Source organism: Elephas maximus, chromosome 9, assembly GCF_024166365.1.
Source record: "Elephas maximus indicus isolate mEleMax1 chromosome 9, mEleMax1 primary haplotype, whole genome shotgun sequence".
In the NCBI taxonomy this organism is placed as follows: Eukaryota; Metazoa; Chordata; class Mammalia; order Proboscidea; family Elephantidae; genus Elephas; species Elephas maximus.
In genome coordinates, this window is record NC_064827.1 from 73,090,483 (window position 1) to 73,111,001 (window position 20,519).

The 20,519-nt window shown below is 39.2% G+C and overlaps 1 protein-coding gene and 1 pseudogene across 1 annotated transcript; both read right to left on the bottom strand.

The window, feature by feature from the left end:
- LOC126082462 (olfactory receptor 1J4-like) overlaps positions 1-12,429 on the bottom strand; it is a 38,808-nt pseudogene extending 26,379 nt beyond the window's left edge.
- Positions 12,430-19,315: 6,886 nt separating this feature from the next.
- Positions 19,316-20,254, bottom strand: LOC126082463 (olfactory receptor 50-like). The gene has a single exon (XM_049894977.1). The coding sequence runs from the start codon at positions 20,252-20,254 to the stop codon at positions 19,316-19,318; it is 939 nt and encodes a 312-aa protein (XP_049750934.1).
- Positions 20,255-20,519: the final 265 nt, after the last annotated feature.

The following is a 20,519-nucleotide window of genomic DNA, read 5'->3' on the forward strand; positions in this document are numbered from 1 at the left end:
GGAAAAGGAGATGGTGTACAAAAAATGAGGAAAAACCTCAGTGTGGTAGATTGACATATAGCCACAACAATGGATTCAAACATACCAACAATCATAAAGATGGCACAGGAGTGGGCAACCTTTCGTTCTGTTATACACAAGGCCACCATAAGTTGGAGTCGACAACAACTAACAAGAATATTCAGTTGTATGACTATACCACAATTTGCTTGTTTGATCACTTACTGATGGACATTTAGGTGGTTTCCAGTTTGGGGTTATTATAAATAAAGCTTCTGTATTTATGTAAAATATTTGTGTAGCTAGATCTTTAAAAAAAAAAATTTTCTTTGATAAATATCTAGGCATGAAACTACTGACTGGATTATGGTAACTATATGTTAAAATAAGCCACCAAATTTTTTTTTTTTCCCAAAGAAGCTGTAAGCTTTTATATTTGTCACAAATACTTGGGAGATATAACTGCTCCACATTCTTGCCATTAGGTAATGTCAGTTGGTTTAATTTTAGCCATTTGAATCCACAATAACAGATGAAGCTTTCCATAAGCCTCTCTCAACAACTGATATAACAAGTGGGCAGAAAACCAGTAAAGATGTGGAAGACTTGAACAACACTGTAAGCCTACTCAATTGAAATTTATAGAACACTTCACCTAACAAAACCTAAATATACAGTTTTTCAGGGTTTTACCAGAACCAAAACCCCAGTGCTGTGGAGTTGATTCCTGCTCATAGCGACCCTATAGAACAGAGTAGAATTGCCTCGTAGGGTTTTGAAGGAGCAGTTGGTAGATTCAAACTGCCAACATTTTGGTTAGCAGCTGTACCACGTAACTACTGCACCATCAGGGCTCCACAATAATAGGTAAAGCTTTCCATGAGCCTCTTTCAACAATTGATATAACAAGTGGGCAGAAAATCAATAAATATATAGAAGACTTGAACAACACTATTGGCCTATTTAATTGATATTTATAGAACACTCCAACTAGCAAAAATTTAAAATTTTCAATATTTACCAAGATAGACCATTTTCTGGACCATAAAACAAGTCTCAAAAGATATAAAAAGCTTGCAGTCATGAAATTATATATTCTCACCACCAAAAAAAAAAAAAAAAAACCACCAAACCTGTTGCTGTTGAGTCGATTCCAACTCATTCTCACCACAGTAGAATAAAGTTAGTAACCGTAACAGAAAGATCTTTGGAAAATCTCCTAAATAATTGAAAACAATACTTAAAAAAATAAAAATAAAAAAACTTTAAATAGATGATAGATCAAAAAAAGAAATTAAAAGGGAAATTAGAAATTATTTTGAACTGAGTGAAAATGAAAACATAACACATTAAAATTTGTGAGACGGCACTAAAACAGTATTTTTGGGGAAACTTTACAGCACTTAATGCATATACTACCTCAGGAAAAAAGACAAAGTAGAGCAAATTAAATCCAAAGTAAGCAGGAGGAGAAGAGGAAAAATGGAGACCAGAAGAGAAATCAAAGAACTAGAAAACAGACCAACAAGAAAGGAAAATAAAGCAAAAAGCTTCTTTGAGAAGATCAATATGATTGATATACTTCCTGACTCATTAAAAGTAAAAAGACAATACACAAATTGCAAACATCAGGAATAAGAGAGGTGTTACCACTACATATGATACACACATTAATAGGCTAATAAAGAAATATTATTAAAAACTTTATGCCAATAAATTCAGTATCTTAGACAAAATGGTTCAATTCCTTGAAACACACAAGCTAACAAAGCTCACACAAGCTAACAAAGCTCACACAAGTGGATGCATTGTAAATGAACTGGACACCAAAGGGGCCGAGGAGGGAAATAGGGGAGCAAAAGAGACTTCAAGGGCCCTCGCATCATTGAAAAGCTTGAAAATATTGCTCCTTTGCTTGCCCGTGGCCCCTGAGATCTGTTGACTTGATCCCAAAACACAGGTGTGTGTTTTGTTGCATAATTCCTGTCTTGGGCCGCAGTGCTAGCACTGGCCACCAGGAGGCAGGCAGCCTCTTTTGTCAGAGTTGACCATGGGCTTTCCTGGAGCCAGCTGAAGCCAGGGAAGAGTCACCCAGAGGTCCCTGCTTCAGACTTGCACCTCCTATTATTAATAGTTATACCCACATTCTGAGACAGCCAGGAGAGGGAAGGGGCCTCCGAGATCGTCTTATTTATTCATTCAGCAACTATGCTGCAAGCACTCATCTGTGCCAGGTGTTGCGTTAGGCCCCCAGTGAGGCACTAAAATGACCGGCTTGAGCCTTACCCTTCAGGATCTTACAAGCTGAATGGGGAGATGAACAAAAGTATGAAAACAAATACATATGGAAGACAAGAGCAAGTTCTATACAGAAAATATCAGTTATTGGAGGATTTTATGCCACAGAGTGATGGTATCTGATTTTTCATTTAACTGCAATGCCCTCATGGTGCAGACTGAAAAACTAAGTCAAAAGGGAAAGTGACCTTCTCAAGATCACCCTGCCAGGTCCCAGCTCTGCTTTCAGATGTACTCCATGCTGCTTCCCACCCCTTCTTGTAATTCTTTTATCTCTACTTTTGTGCATTAGCTACACTAGACACCAGCCCAGGGTTTTATAGGTATTACCTCACATACACCTGATGATGTCCTTAGGAAGCAGATACTAAAATGATCCCCATTGTGCAGGTTGAGAGACGGGGAGGCCCTGAGAAGCACAAAGACTAGTCCAAGGTTACATAACTGGAAAGAGGGAGAAGCTGGTCTGAGCCCAGCTCTGTCTCCTCAAAGCTGAGACCTTGACTGCACCCAGGCCTTTCCTGGAGGCTATGGTGAAGTCTAAGGAGCCCTGATGGCCAGTGATTGAGCCCTCAGCTGCTAACTGAAAGTTGGTAGGTTTGAACCCACCAACCACTTCATGGGAGAAAGATGTGGCAGTCTGCTTCAGTAAAGGTAACAGGCTAGGAAACTCTATGGGGCAATTCTACACTGTCCTATAGGGTTTCTATGAGGAGGATTCGGCTCAATGGCAGCAGGTTTTATGTGTCCCGTTTTGGAGATGGAATGGGGAAGGTGGGAGAGCAATCAGCAGCCAACTGACAGCTGGAGATGCTTGAGGTGGCAGGATGTTCCCCTTCTGTACCCAGAATTCTTCAGGCTCTAGTCTCAGGAAACCGCGTGTGCAGGTGCTGCAGAATCTGGTTCAGTCCTCAACCCAGAAGCTTCTGACCACTTTCCAGGAGGAACCCAAGTTAACACAGGGAAGCCCAGGGCAGGCCATTCCATGCCAGGCCACCACTATGATCCTGATGGGGCAGCCTCACACCCTCTCCCTCAGGCCATACCAGCCCCCAGGCCAGAAAACTAGAAGGCTAGAATGTCCCTGAGCTCTGCAACAAGCACCTAAATGTAGATGGTTTTTAGCTGAATGGTCCATTAACAGTCTCTAACGCTATCCTTGTGGGTATTCTCAATTTGGCACTAAATCAGATCAGATTCCATAGATTTTGTGTTTTTTAACTGTTATGAAAATATAGACAATAGAACACTTGCAATTCAACATTTTTCACACGTGCAATTCAGTGACAACAATTACATCAGTCATGTACAACCATCACAAATATCCACTGCCAAAATTTCCATCACCCTGAACAGAAACTCAATACTTCCTAAACAATGATTCCCCTTTTCTCCCTCCCTCCTGTCCCTGGTAACCACTATAAAAATTAATTTCTATACTTTTCCCTGTTCTAAGTATTTCAAATTGTTGAGATCATACAATATTTGTCCTTTTGTGATTGATTTGTTTCACACAGCATAATGTTTTCAAGGTTTATCTACGTAGTGGCATGTCTCAGGACTTGATTTCTCTTTATGGCTGGGTAATGTTTCATCTTTATGATACTTGTATGGTGCTTTGACATTTTTCCTTCCCCAGCTACAGAATCTGTCTTCCTTTGTGCTTTTCTAACGTTTGTTTTTGCTACCTGCTGCCGTTGAGTTGATTCCAAGGCTGTAAATCTCTAAGGAAACTGACTGCCACATCTTTCTCCCATGGAGCAGGTGGTGGTTTTGACCTGCCAATCTTTCAGTTAGCAGTCGATCGCTTTAACCACTGCACCACCAGGGCTCGGTTGACATAAGGCCATAAAAGTGTAAAGTCTCCCTCTTCCCAATCCCCACCCCTACTCTATAAACACTAATAGCTTCCAGATGTTTTGTGTATGTATAAACTTCTGTACATATATATGTAATTTTCATATAATTTTGATGGCTGCATATTCCAACAAATGAACATGAAAAATTTACTTAATAAGTGCTCCATTGGTATTTGTTTTTATTTTCTTAATAAATCTGTGATTCCTTTCTTTTAGTAGGTAATTTAATCACTTTTATATTGATCTTACTTTGGTAAAAGCTGTGTTTGGTCTTAATTCTACCATTTTGTTGTAATTTCTGTTTTTATGTCTTCCTTTTAAAAAATAACTTGTTTTGTCTTCATGTTTTCTTTGTTTTGGGATTTTTCTTCTGACCTAATAACTGCTTTTTGGACTTGTTATCAGGAGGGACCAGTCACTGGAGAAGGACATCATGCTCGGTAAAGTAGGGGGTCAGCAAAAGAGAGGATGACCCTCTGTGAGATGGATTGACACAGTGGCTGCAATGATGGGCTCAAGCATAGCAACAATTGTGAGGATGGCTCAGAACCAAGTAGTGTTTCGCCCTGTTGTACATAGGGTGGCTATGAGTGGGAACTGACTTGATGGCACCTAACAATACAATTACTACTCAATTTATCATAGTCTTATTATTACTATTGTATTATTATTATTATTTTGACCATATAAAGATTTACAATATCAACATTCTGTTCTATGGTACAATATTAACAAAAATCTTTGTAGGAGAACCTGATCTTGGCTACTGGATCCATTCATGGAAGCAGGCTACTCAAGGCAGGAATATGAAACATGAGTTGTGGAAGTCCAGATCCCCACAGTTACCTAAAAAACAGACTTTCCCCAAGTCCACCAGCCAACTTTTAACAGATCTTGGACACTCTCTGACTGGGTCCTATTACAGGCCCCTTCAGCTAAGCTTTTAATTAAAAATCCCAGATTGATTAAGCCATGACAGGATACGTCTTCCCCTCAGCACTAGTGTTATTCATTATATTTTTGCATTGACCTTGTGATCTTTGTGGATATGAATGATTAATAATGTATCGTAGAAAAAAACATTTTAAAAAACTTGTATACAAATTAATTTGATAAAACTTTACTTTTCATAATAATTTTCAACAAATAAAAATGCAACATATGCCGTGTATATAATAATCACATTACCTACTCTACACAGTTTACAGTGATACACAGTTTACAGTGATATCTGTTCATACATACTGTTAATCAAGAACGCTTGTGTTTTTAAGGTCAGAGTCTATAATTTATTAGACACAATTACTAGAAAAACAGACCCATAGAGTTCAAATTTGACCAGATGTTTTGAAAAAAGGCAGTAAATGATTTTTTTTCTTTTTTTGCTTTAGGTGAAAGTTTATAGCTCAAGTTAGTTTCTCATACAAAAACTTATACACACATTGTTATGTGACCTCAGTTGCCATCCCTATAATGTGACAGCACACTCCCCTTTTCCACCCCAGATTTCCCATGTCCATTCAACCAGCTTCTACCCCTTTCTGCCTTCTCATTTCACCTCCAGACAGAAGTTGCCTATTTAGTCTTGCGTATCTACTTGAACTAAGAAGCACACTCTTCATAAGTCTCATTGTATGTCTTATAGTCCAGTCTGATCTTTGTTTGAAGAGTTGGCTTTGGGAATGGTTTTAGTTCTGGGTTAACAGAGAGTCCGGGGACCATGTCTTCTGGGGTTCCTCCAGTCTCAGTCAGACCAGTAAGTCTGGTCTTTTTACTAGAATTTGAATTCTGCACCTCACTTTTCTCCTGCTCCCTCAGGGACTCTCTGTGGTGTTCCCTGTCAGGGTGGTCATTGGTGGTAGGAAGGTGCTATCTAGTTTGTCTAATCTCAGGCAGATGGAGTCTCTGGTTAATGTGGCCCTTTTTGTCTCTTGGGCTAATATCGTTCATGTGCCTTTGGTGTTCTCCATTCTCTTTTGCTCCAGGTGGGTTGGGACCAATTGATGCATCTTAGATGGTCACTAGATAACTTTTAAGACCCCAGACGCCACTCACCAAAGTGGGATGCAAGACTTTTTCTGAACAAACTTTGTTATGCCAATTGACCTAGATAGATGTCCCCTGACACCAAGGTCCCCAGATCCAATCCCTGCTACTCTGTCCCTCAAAGCGTTTGGTCATGTTCAGAAACTTCTTAGCTTTTGGTTTAGTCCAGTTGTGCTGACTTCCCTGTATTGTGTGTTGTCCTTCCCTTCATATGAGATAATTCTTGTCTACTATGTAGTTATTGCCTCCTCCTCTCCCTCCCTCCCCACCCTCGTAACCATCAAAGAACGTTTTCATCTGTGTTTAAACCTTTTCTTGAGTTCTTATAGTAGTGGTCTTATACAATATTTGTCCTTTTTCGACTGACTAATTTTACTCAGCATAATGCCTTCCAGATTCAGCCATGTTAAGAGATGTTTTGAGGATTCACTGTTGTTCTTTATCACTACGTAGTATTCCATTTTGTGAATATACCATATTTTCTTCATACAGTCATATGTTGGTGGGCACCTAGGTTGTTTTCATCTTTTTGCTATTGTGAACAGTGCTGCAATGAACACAGGTGTGCATATATCTATTCATGTGATGGCTCTTGTTTCTCTATGGTATATTTCAAGGATTGGGATTACTGGATCGTATGGTACTTCTATTTCTAGCTTTTTAAGGAAACACCAAATCAATTTCCAAAGTGATTGTACCATTTTACATTCTCACCAGCACTGCATAAGTGTTCCAGTCTCTCCACAAACTCTCCAACTTTCATTATTTGTTTTTTGGATTAATGCTAGCCTTGTTGGGGTGAGATGGTATCTCATTGTAGTTTTGATTTACATTTCTCTAATGGCTAATGATTGTGAGCGTTTTCTCAAGTATCTGATAGCTGCCCAAATGTCTTCTCTGGTGAAGTGCCTGTTCATATGTTTTGCCCATTTTTAATTGGGTTGTCTTTTTGTTGTTGAGGCTTTGCAATATCTTATAGATTTTAGAGTTTAGACCTTAATTGAATATGTTGTAACCAAATTTTTTTTTCCCAGTCTGTAGATTGTTGTTTTTTTAATCTTTTGGTGAAGTCTTTTGATGAGCATAAGTGCTTGGTCTTTAGGACCTTCCAGTTATCCAGTTTCTCTTTTGGTGTCTGTGCATTGTCAGTTATGTTTTGTATTCTGTTTATGCCATGTGTTAGAGCTCCTAGCATTGTCTCTAATTTTTCTTCCCTGCTCTTTGTCTTTTTAGATTTTATATTTAGGTCTTTGATCCATTTTGAGTTAGTTTTTGTGCATAGTGTGAGGTATGAGTTTTGTTTCATTTTTTGCAGATGGATATCCAGTTGTGCCAGCCCCATTTGTTGAAGAGACTATCCTTTCCCCACTTCACAGATTTTGGGCCTTTGTCAAGTATCAGCTGCTCATAAGTGGACAGATTCCAATTCTGTTCTATTGGTCTGTGTATGTGTTGTACCAGTACCAGGTTGTTTTGACTACTGTGGTGGTATAATAGGTTCTAAAATCAGGTAGTGTGAGGTCTCCCACTTTGTTCTTCTTCAGTAATGTTTTACTTATTTGTGCCCCTTCTCTTTCCATTTGAAGTTGGTGATTTCTTTCTCCACCTCGTTAGAAAATGTTATTGGAATTTGGATGGGGATTGCATAGTATGTGTAGATTGCTTTGGGTAGAAATGACATTTTCACATTGTTGAGTCTTCCTATCCATGAGCAAAGTATGCTTTTACACTTATGTAGGTCTCCTCAGTTTCTTGCAGTAGCATCTTGTAGTTTTCTTTGTACAGGTTTTTATGTCTCCGGTTAGACTTATTCCTAAATATTTTATCTTCTTTGGGGTTATTGCAAATGGTATAGACTTGGTGATTTCTTCTTCAACATTCTCTTTGTTGGTGTAGAGGAATCCAACTGAGTTTTTTATGTTTATCTTGTATCCTGATACTCTGCTGAAATCCTTTATTAGTTTCAGTAGTTTTCTTGTGGATTCTTTGGGATTTTCTGTGTATAAGACCACATCATCTGCGAATAAATATACTTTTACTTCTTCCTTACCAATTTAAAAAAAAAAATTTTTTTTTTTAGCTGTTTATTTCCTTTTCTAGCCTAATTACTCTGGCTAAGACTCCCAGTACAATGTTGGATAAGGGTGGTGATAAATGACATACTTGTCTAGTTCCCGTTCTCAAGAGGAATGCTTTCAGACTTTGTACATTTAGGATGACGTTGGCTGTTGGCTTTGTGTAACTGCCATTTATTATGTTGAGGAATTTCTAACGAGGAACGTAAAAGACCTGTACAAAGAAAACTACAAGACACTACAGCAAGAAACCAAAAGAGACCTATGTAAGTGGAAAAACATACCGTGCTCATGGATAGGAAGACTCAACATTGTAAAAATGTCTATTCTACCAAAAGCAATCTATAGACACAATGTAATTCCAATCCACGTTCCAACGAATTTTTTTTAATGAAACAGAGAAACAAACCACCAACTTCATGTGGAAGGAAAAGAGGCCCCAGGTAAGTAAAGCATTACCGGAAAAGAAGACAAAAGTGGGAGGCCTCACACTACTTGATTTTAGAACATAATGTACTGCCACAGTAGTCGAAACAGCCTGGTACCACAACAGATACATAGACCGGTGGAACAGAGTTGAGAATCTGGACATAAATCCATCCACATATGAGCAGCTGATATTTGACAAAAGCCCAAAGTCAGTTAAATGCGGAAAAGACAGTCTTGTTAACAAATGGTGCTGGCATAACTGGATATCGATCTGCAAAAAAAATGAAACAAGACCCATACCTCACTCCATGCACAAAAACGATAAAAATTATGGAAGAAAAAATAAGGACAATGCTAGGAACCCTAAAACATGGTATAAACGGTATACAAAACATTACTAACACTGCACAAACACCAGAAGAGAAACTAAATAACTAGGAGCTCGTAAAAATCAAACACCTATGTTCATTCAAAGACTTCATCAAAAGAGCAAAATATTACCACAGTCTGGGAAAGAGGTTTTAGCTATGATATTTTCGATCAGCATCTGATATCTAAAATCTACATGACACTGCAAAAACTCAACAACAAAAAGACAAATAACCCAATTAAAAAATGGGCAAAGGATATGAACAGGAACTTCACTAAAGAAGACATTCAGGCAGCTAACAAATACATGAGGAAATACTCACGATCATTAGCCATTAGAGAAATGCAAATCAAAATTGCAATGAGGCACCATCCCACTCCAACAAGGCTGGCATTAATCCAAAAAACACAAAATAATAAATGTTGGAGAGGTTGCTGAGTGACTGGAACACTTATACACTGCTGGTGAGAATGTAAAATGGTACAATCATTTAGGAAATCAATTTGGCACTTCCTTAAAAAGCTATAAATAGAACTACCATACTATCCAGCAATCCCACTCCTTGTAATATACCCTAGAGAAATAAGAGTCTTTACACAAACAGATATATGCACACCCACGTCTACTGCAGCACTGTTTCCACTAGCAAAAAATGGAAGCAACCAAGGTGCCCATCAATGGATGAATGGATAAATAAATTATCGTATATTCACACAATGGAATACTATGCATTGATTAAAAAAAATGATGAATCTATGAAACATTTCATAACATGGAGAAATCTGGAAGGCATTATGCTGAGTAAAATTAGTCAGTTGCAAAAGGACAAATATTGTATGAGACCACTATTATAAGAACTCAATAAATAGTTTCAACACAGATGAAAATATTCTTTGATGGGTATGAGGGTGGGGAGGGAGGAAGAGAGGGGGTACTCACTAATTAGATAGTAGACAGGAACTATTTTAGGTGAGGGGAAAGACAACACACAATACAGGAGACATCAGCAAAACTGGACTAAAGCAAAAGCAGTTTCCTGAATAAATCCAGGGCTTTGAAACCCAGAGTAGCAGGGGTGGGGGTCTGGGGACCGCAGTTTCAGGGAACATCTGGTCAATTTGTATAAAAAAAATCTATTAAGAAAACATTCTGCATCCCCCTTTGGTGAGTGCCGTCTGGGCTCTTAAAGGCTAGCAAGCGGCCATCTAAGATGCGTCAATTGGTCTCAACCCACCTGGATCAAAGGAGAATGAAGAACACCAGAGACACAAGGTAATTATGAGCCCAAGATACAGAAAAGGCCACATAAATCAGAGACTACATTAGCCTGAGACCAGAAGAACTAGATGGTGCCTGGCTGCAACCGATGGCTGTCCTGACAGGGAACGCAACAGAGAATCCCTGAGGGAGCAGGAGAGCAGTGTGATGCAGATCTCAAATTCTTGTAAAAAGACCAGACTTAATGGTCTGACTGAGACTAGACGGACCCTGGAGGTCATGGTCCTCAGACATTCTTTTGGTCCAAGACAGGAGCCATTCCCTAAGCCAACTCTTTAGACAGGGATTGGACTGGACTATGGGATAGAAAATGATAATGGTGAGGAGTGAGCTTCTTAGCTCAACTGGACACATGAGACTATGTGGGCTGCTCCTGTCTGGAGGGGAGACGAGAAGGCAGAGGGGGACAGAAGCTGGCTGAATAGACACGGGGAACACAGGGTGGAGAGAAGGAGTGCGCTGTCTCATTAGGGGGAGAACAACTATGAGTACATAGCAAGGTTGTGTACAAATTTTTGTATATAAGAGACTGACTTCATTTGTAAACTTTCACTTAAAGCACATAAAAAAATTAATTTGGAAGATTCTAGGATGCAACTTAGGGAAATGGGGAGTAAGACAGAGAAGGGAGAGCAGCCACTGAAAGGCATGCTTTTGAGTAGGTTGCTGCTGTAGGTAACTGGGGAGAAATCCCCCAAACATCTCTAAAAGTCAGCACAAAAGACTCCTTAAATTCTTTTACCAAAGGCAGAGGAAACTGAGGAATATATTCATAAACTCCTAGCCATCATTTAATGAAGGATTTTTCAGGGGTATTAACTATCCACACTTCCAGGCTGTTCTGTGTGTTAAACCAAACATGACTCTAGAGAGAAATACCTCAGAAAGTTGTTGGTACTTAGAGTAAGAAGTCATTGCCATATTCAAAAACAATGAGTGCTCAGGGGTCTTGACAGGACTTGCCAGATTCTTCATAGTTCGTCCCCTTGTCTTTCATGTTCTTTTTTTCCCCAGAGTAAGCTCAATCTTTTATGTTATTGACAGGAGATTTGCCATCATCATATGATCAAATCTTGTGTCTTCTTTTCTGCACAGTCTGACTTCCAAAAAAGAAAATTATGGTCTATTTGTATGTCACGGGAGCTTACTGACTTTCATACACTGTCCTGAATTGTCAGGTGATTGACCTGAGATTGTTATTTTTCTCTACTTTGGTTTCTACTAGCATTAACAAAGGGCAGCCAACTCCATGATCTTATAATTGCCAAGTGCGCATACCTTTCAAAATGGTCTATCCGTTTTATAAGGCTGTGCTTCCCTTCACACTGATACATCAGCCCAATTTATGTCAGGTGAGAATTTTAGTAATTATGCTACTTCTGTACTCTACAGTTGTTATTCTGCTTGACACCAGTAATGTGCTCTTCGATCATCAAATTATCCCAAGCCAGAATCCTATCCTGAGTCTCTCCATAAGACCAGTTCTGTACTTGCTGTCTGAGATAGAGGTCTTCCAGAGCAAGAACCTGAGGGAAGTATTTGAACACAAGTAGTTTTTTAGTAAGGTAATTCCAGGAAGATTCAATAGTGGAGTGGAGGTCTGAGACACAGAAAGGTAGGTAGTCAATACAGTGTATGTAATAGTAAGTTACTACAGAGGGGAATTGGGGTTCAGATCCCTGAGAAATGGTCCTTTTAGAACATGGCTCGGAGTTGGCCCATTGAAGTAAGAAGGAAACTGCCAATAGTAGCAAAAAATAAGAAAAAAATACACCTGAGAAATGCACCCAGCATATGAGATAGATTGACTCTGTGTTTGCATGTTCATCAGCATCTTTGGTGCTATGACCTATGAGAACCAGATGTCAGTGAAAACCAGGTGACTGAGGAAGAAGTACATGGGAGTTTGGAGGCATGAGTCCACCCTGATGAGGAGGATGATGAGCAGGTTCCCTAGCACCTTCGTGAGGTACATGCCCAGGGACAGAGCATAGTATATGCCCTACTGCTCCAGCCTGATGGGGAGCCCTAGGAGGAGGAATTCTGAGGCACTGCTCTGATTATCCCTCCTCATCCTGGTCTTCTCTTTTGCTATAGATTCAAAAAGTGACAGTAATATGAAAGAATAAGATAGTATTATGATTGTCACATAATGAGAATGTGTATTTGAACTACTCAGTGTATGAATCTTGAATATCTCATGCTTTTGCTCCACTAATGAAAGCCAGTAACAGTCTAACCACAGGCTATTATGGGTCCACCTAGAAATCAACAAAAGCTATTTTGGAGGAACCATGAAACTTTATAATGATTTATCTGGTAAGATCAGGTTCAAACTTGATATTAAGAATGTAGGGTGCAAGGCTAGGCAACTAACCAGTTGTTAGATGATTAATAATAAAACCAAAACAAAACAAAAACAATAGAACAGCATTCCATAGGGTTTTCAAGGCTTTGATCTTTCAGAAACACATCACCAGTCCTTTCCTCTGAGACAATGCAGGGTGGGTTTGTACTGCCAACCTTTCATTTAGTAACTGAACAAAGAGTAGAAGAGAGAGACAATCTAATTAGTCTATCATCTTCCTTTAATCCCTCTCTCCCTATTCTTCTCTCACATTCTTTTGGTTAATGTTTTATTGCCATGGATTGTGTGGAATGAGACAATCCAGTGGGCTGCTCTGCATCTCCTAGAAATACAGATTTGCACACATGGTGAGAAGCATCATAAGGAACTACCCAAGACAAGGACTTTAAGGACAGGAATCTATGTCAATAACTTAAAGGATCTAGGGGCATACTTTATAGTATAGCCATCAGTCCTTACTTATCCCAAATTTTTTTCCCACTCCTCAACATTTTCAGTCTACTATCACCCTTTCTATGGAAATTTTCATGAAATGGGGAAGAAAAAAAATCTTATTTCTAAGTTCCCACCATATTTTCTCCCTCAGTTCAAACCAGAGCTCTCCTTTTGAAGTCTTCAGAACACCAGGAAAGTCATTGGCTTTGCCAGTCCCATCCTAGAGTTGTCAGAGAAGAAGCCCTTTATAAGTGTTTGTCTAACCTACTTTACCAAGTAACGACCTATCATTTTCCTATGATTGTACCCTAGCTTTTATACCAGTAACTCTTATCTGATATTTTTCTTATGGTATTTATAACACTTCTACTCTGCTAGTACTATCTATCATTCCTTTCTCTTTCTGCTTCAGGTCCCTTAGTCTTAGGGCTATATATATGAACTTTTACAAAATAATAAGTAAGAACATGATGAGTCTAGCTACTGAAAAACAGAACTCGCATACTATATAAGGACTACTAATCAATCTCGAGGTCACTCTATGCTAGCCGAGAGGTGCCTGACAGTAAGAGTCCTCAGTCATCTAACAGGTTAAGGAAAGGTTCCGTTACCTACAAATTCTCTCAACTTGACTGACATGATCTCTAAAATCTGTAGTTCTTCAGTCCTCTACGTTAAAAATCCTGTCTCTAATTGAATTGTACAAGTGAAAAACATTGAATTGGCAAATTTTATGTTACTTGAATTTTTCAAGGAAAAAAAAATTTTGATGTTTTTACCTCAGAAAAATTAAGCATTTAATTTTGACTGTGGATAACATGTTAATACCCAGTTTATAGCAATAGATATGCAAATTAGTTGTCTGATGGGCATTTATATTGTTTCCGATTTTTTCCTATTTCCAAACATATTACAAATAATAACGTTGTTCAGTATTAATTTGCAATGGGAGAACATAAGATAAATTCTGAGAAATGGAATTGCAAGGTATATGCATTTTCTATTTTGATATATATTTTCAATTACAGGAAGCTAAGCTGGTGAAGAGGGCTGTTCTAATGGGTGCTTTGAAATGAGTCATAAATAATACGAGATTGCCATGTGAAGATTCTAGAAGAGGTCATTCTAGTTAGAATGAATATCAAGTGTAAGACTCTGAGAGAAGAAAGAGCTTAGGGTATTTAAGGAACAGAACAAATATATGGACATGGACTGCCAGAGGAAGGAAAAAATCTGTCTTGGAAGAAGTACTGCCAGAATGCTCCTTAGAAGCAGCATGTTGAGTCTTTGTCTCACATACTTTGGACACATTATCAGGAGGGAGCTATCCCTGGAGAAGAACGTCATGCTTGGCAAAGTAGAGAGTCAGTTAAAAAGAGGAAGACTCTCAACAAGCTAGATGGACACAGTGGATGTAACAATGGGCTCAAGCATAAAAATTGTGAGGATGGTGCAGGACCGAGCAGTGCTTTGTTCTTTTGTACGTGGGGTCACTATGTGTCAGAACCAAGTTGATGGCACCTAACAGCACACAAAAGCATAAAACAAACAATAACGCACATAATTAACATGCTTCTTACTTAGCTCAATCACGCATATGAGACCAAAAGGGCAACATCTGCCCAAAAGCAATGATGACAAGGCAGGCAGGACAGGAAAAATGGATGGATGGAAAAGTGGAATTAGGGTGTGGAAGCAGAGTTGACACATTGTGCCAACACCTATGTCACAAAACAATTTGTGTATCAATTGTCCCAAAAAAATGAATGGGTGGAAAAGGGGAATTAGGATGCAGAAGGGAAGCAGACAGAGTTGACACATTGTGTCAACAACCAATGTCACGTAACGATTTGTGTATCAATTGTCAAATGAGAAACTAATTTGCTCTGTAAAGTTTCACCTAATGCCTCCCCAAAAGAAATGTAATACTTTTTATAAAGTGCTCAGCATAATGCTTAGCACATCAGAAGCACTCAACAAAGAGTTTATTATTACTATTAAAAAAAAGAATTTAGTATAGTGGTTAGTTCTTGAATGCTAGTGATTTAAACCAATGACTCTCTGTCAACAGGACTTAGCAAACAGCCCACATCATGACACGTAACAGTGCACCAGAACCTGAGAGGTATGCCATTCCCTCCACACAAATAAGTTAAGACAACCCCGCAGATAAAGGAAACTCAAAGAAAACGATTTGAGTGCAACTAATTTAAAAAAAAAAAAAAATTTTTTTTTTTTTTAATTTACTTTGGAGGGAACCCAGCATTCATTCAATTTACAGGAGTAAGAATTGAAGCAGAGAAGGGAAGGCAGCTGTTAAAGGATATATTATTGAGCAGGTTATTGCTGTGGGTAACTGGGGACCAATCCTCAAAACATATCTGGGCATCAGTACAAAACACTCCTTAAATTGTCTTACTAAAGGGAGAGGAAACTGCGATATATATCCATCAAATCCCATCCTTCCTTGACTGAGGGTTTTTCCCAGGAATATTAACTCCTCAGCACTTCCAGCTGGCTGCATGCGTAAGCCAAATACACATCCCTAGATGGAGAAATTCCTCAGTCAGAATGTTGTTGGTACTTAAAGTCAGAAGTCACTGACATACTCAGAAACAGTGAGTACCCAGGAATCGTGGCAGGACCTACTAGAGTCTGCTATAGTTCATCCTCTGGCCAGTCACATTTTTTTTTTTTCCCCTAAAATTAAGCTCTATCTGTTATGACAGTGGCAGTATATTTGTTAACCTCATATGATCAAATCTTATGTCTTCTTTTCTGCACAGCCTGCCTCCCAAAACAGAAAATGAGGGTCTTTTTAAATATCAGAGGGTCTTTCCAGCTTTCACAATGTGTCCTAAATTGTTAGGTGACTAACATGAGATTGTTAATTTTTTTTTCCCATTTGGGAATCTATGGTTTTTAACAACAACAAACCAACTTGATGGACTTTAGAATTACCATGTCTTCATATTTTCAAAGTGCTCTATATATATTGTATAAGGCTATGCTCCCACTCACACAGATACAGCAAACTAATTTTTCTCAAGTGAGAATCTTAGTTATTCTGATACTTCTGCACTCCACAGTTATCGCCACCCCTCCTAACACTAGTGATGTGCTCCACTGCTGTCTGAACAGCAAGTGATCATAAACAAGAATTCAATCCTGAGTGTCTTCTAAGGACTACTTCTGTACTTGCTGTCTTAAATTGGATTACCCCAGATGAAGATCTTGAGGAAAGTATTTGAATACAAGTAGTTCATTAGGAATCAACGCCCACGGAAGCAGCAGTCAAGAAATCAACCAACACGTTGCATTGGGCAAATCTGCTGCAAAAGACCTCTTTAATATTATGAAGATATTATTAATTTTTTATTGAGGTATAATTATATAGTAATTATAATGTATTTATCTCAAGTGTACATCCTTTGATGGGTTTTTACAAATGTGTGCACATGTGTAACACAAATCCTTATCATGATAGACCGACATGTTTGTCACTCCAGAAAGTTGCTTTTTAACCCTTCCCAGTCAATCCCTGCCCTCCCAGAGACAGTTACTGTTCTGATCGCTTTCACCATAGATTAATTTTGCCTGTTCTAGAATTTTATATAAATGTTAACATCCAATTTTAGACCAAATTTATAATTATTTATTTTTTAAACATAGCATTTATTACTCATTTTCAGTTCTTTTATGATACCTCAACTTCCCCCATTTTTGCATTTTTTATTGACTTATCTCTGAACAGTTGGTATGTGTCTTTCACTTTTTGAAAAAAAGGATACATGGGTGGTCTGTTTTCTGAACACGTGTGTATGAACGAATGACATTCTGTTGCCTCCACACATGGACAATGACTTGGCATAGGATCCATGACCTGATTCCACTGTCTGCTATCACTTAATGTATCAGAATCTGAGGTCACCTTGACTTTTGTTCCTCTGAAGGTAACCTCCTTTTTTTGCCTGGATGCTTTTAGATTGTTTGATCTTCATTTATGAAATTCAAATTTTGGCATTCTCCAAGGCAGAATGTGGACATGTCTTAATGAGAAAATTTGGCAGCTCATTGTTCCCTATAAGGTGTTATTGGGTGATAAGATGGAAATTTAAATGGTGTTGTACACCCAAGGGCTTGCTGCAACCTAAAACATTCCCTTTGGGAAATAGGACCCAGACACTTCTGGGATGTTGTCTCTATCAAATGTCTTTGGGAGCTCTTCTTTGGTTTGAGAACTTGGCCTCAGTGATGGAAAATTTTTATCCCCTGAGACTGAATTTCTGTTTTTTTTAATTTTTATTTTTTTGGAAGCAGCCAAAGGAAATTTGGTGCCAAATTCTGGTGAAGTAGGCAAGGAGAGTAATGTACATTTTGGCTAGAAAAAATTGGGTCTATAACATATTTTTATATTTTTTATAGCATAATAACTCTAAAACTGCCCCAGAGAAAATTCTTAGAGAGGAATTTACAAAAAGTTGTTGTATCTTCCATGCCTCTGTACCTTTTTTTCTTTTCTTTCTTTTTTAATATTATTTTACTTTAGATGAAGGTTTACAGAACAAACTAGCTTCTCATTAAAAAAATTAGTACACGTGTTGTTTTGTGACATCGGTTACCAACTCAACATGTCAACACTCTCCCTTCTGGACCTTGGGTTCCCTATTACCAGCTCTTCCATCCTCTCTCTCCCCCACCTTTTAGTTCTTGCTCCCTGGCTAGTGTGCCCCTTTGGTCTTGTTTTATTTTATGGGCCTGTCTAATCTTTGGCTAAAGGGTGAACCTCAGGAGTGACTTCATTACTGAGCTAAAAGGGTGTCCAGGGGCCATGCTCTTGCGGTTTCTCCAGTCTCTGTTAGGCCAGTAAGTCTGGTCTTTTTTCATGAGTTAGAATTTTGTTTTACATTTTCTTCAGCTCTGTCCAGGACTCTCTACTATGATCCCTGTCAGAGCAGTCAGTGGTGTTAGCTTGGCACAATCTAGTTGTGCTGGACTCAGTCTGTTGGAGGCTGTGGTAGTTGTGGTCCATTAGTCCTTTGGACTAATCTTTCCCTTGTGCAAAAGACCCCTTTAAGGTATTAAAAAACAAAGGTGTCACTTTAAGGACTAAGGAGTGCTTGAACGAAGCCATGGTGTTTTCAATTGCCTCTTATGTATGTGAAAGTCGGACAATGAACAAAGAAGGGACCAAGCCCTTGAGGAGGACATCATGCATGGTAAAGTACCAGTCTACCATGGTAAAAAAGAGGAAAACCCTCGAGGAGATAGATTGACACAGTGGCTGCAACAGTGGCCTCAAACATAACAACAATTGTGAGGATGGCGCAGAACAGGGCAGTGTTTTGTTCCGTTGTATATAGGGTCGCTGAGTTGGAACCAACTAGACCACACCTAAGAACAACAGTTTATTAGGAAGGTGATTCCAGGAAGAACCAATAAAAGAATGGGAATCTGAGACATGAAAAGGTATGTAGTCAATACAGTGTATGGTAGTAGTACGTTACCACTGAGGGGAATTGTGGTTCAGACCACTGAGAAAATGTCCTCCTAGAACATGCCTCAGAGAAGCCCCACCCAATGATTAAGATAACTGGGATTTGTGCCCAGCTGCTCCCACCTGTATTTTGACTAAGAAATTCTTTTGGAGCCATTGAAATCTTACCAAATCTGGCCTTCCTGAGAGCAGACAAATTTGTCCCTGTTCTCAAAAGAGGCGAGATAGTTCTGAGGCAGAGAGTCGTAAGTGTTCTCGGTAAGAAGTAATCACAATGGATAAGAATTGTAGATACCACAGGAATATGAGAAATGTACCAGTTAACTTCGTAGTAAAAAAAATATTGGCTTAAAACAGCAATCACTTTATTTGTACACAATACTATGGGTTAGCTGAGCACCATGAGACTGGGCTGAATTGTCTGTGGCTGGATGTTCTAGAAAGTCTAGATATGGCCAGGACTCTTGGGACAGCTGGCTCCTCTCCTCCTGTAGTCCTTCATTCCCCATTAGACTAATGTGTGTTTCTTCACAGGAAGGTCTCAGGGTCTCAGTAAAGAGCAAGCCACCATACACAGCACTTTTCAAGTCTCTATTTTTATTTTTGCCAATAACTTATTGAACAAAACAAGTCATAACACCAGTCTAGATTCAGAGTACATTATGGCGAAAACTTTCCTTTACTGAGTATGTTTCCCAGAGCTCCTTTCATGTCCCGATTTCTCAGACTGTAGATAAAGGGATTTAGCATGGGAGTGCCCAGAGTGTAAAATATAGCCACAATGACATCCTTGCTATTAGAGTCACTGGATGAGGGGGAAGCATACAACCCAATAATTGCCCCATAGTACAGAGACACTACAGAGAGGTGAGAGCCACAAGTGGACAAGGCTTTGCAGATCCCCTTGGTTGAGGGGACTTTTAGGATGGTGGCACCAATGTGACCATAAGAGACCAGGATGCATACGAATGGAAGGATAATGACCACCCCCCCTACAGTAAGAATTACCAATTCATTGGTTGATGTGTCCGAGCTGGATAGGTTAAGTAAGGTAGGGAGGTCACAGAAGAAGTGAGGAGGGGTGTTGTCTCCACCGAAGGACAGATGGGCTAGAAGCAGGGTGTGCAATAGGGCGTTGGCAAAGGATAAGACCCAGGACACAATAACTAGCAAGAAACACAGGCTCTGACTCATGATGGTGGTATAGTGGAGGGGGTGACAAATGGCCACGTACCTGTCATAGGCCATTGAGGTGAGAAGGAAGCTGTCAATATCAAAAAAGAATATGTAAAAGTACACCTGAGAAATGCACCCAGTATATGACATGGATTGACTCTGTGTTTTCATGTTCATCAGCATCTTTGGTGCTATGACTGATGAGGAAGAGATGTCAGTGAGGGCCAAGTGGCTGAGGAAGAAGTACATGGGGGTGTGGAGGCGAGAGTCCAGCCTGATGAGCAGGATGATGAGTAGGTTCCCCAGCACTGTGGTGAGATACATGCCCAGGAACACGGCGAAGAACATTTCCTGCTGTTCCGGCCTAATGGGGAGCCCTAGGAGGAGGAATTCTGACAGGCTACTCTGATTATCCCTCCTCATCCTGTTCTTCTCTTTTGCTATAGATCAAAAAAGAGATGGCAATGTGAAAAAATATTATGATGGTCACATGATGAGAATGTGTATTTGAACTACTCAGTGTATGAATCTTGAATATCTCATGCTTTTTGCTCCACTAATGAGAGTCAGTTAACAGTCTAACCACAGGCTACTATGGGTCCACCTCGAAATCAACAAAAGCATTTTGGAGAAACCATGAAACCTCAGAAGGATTTATCAGATCAGATCAGGTCACGTTCAAACTTGA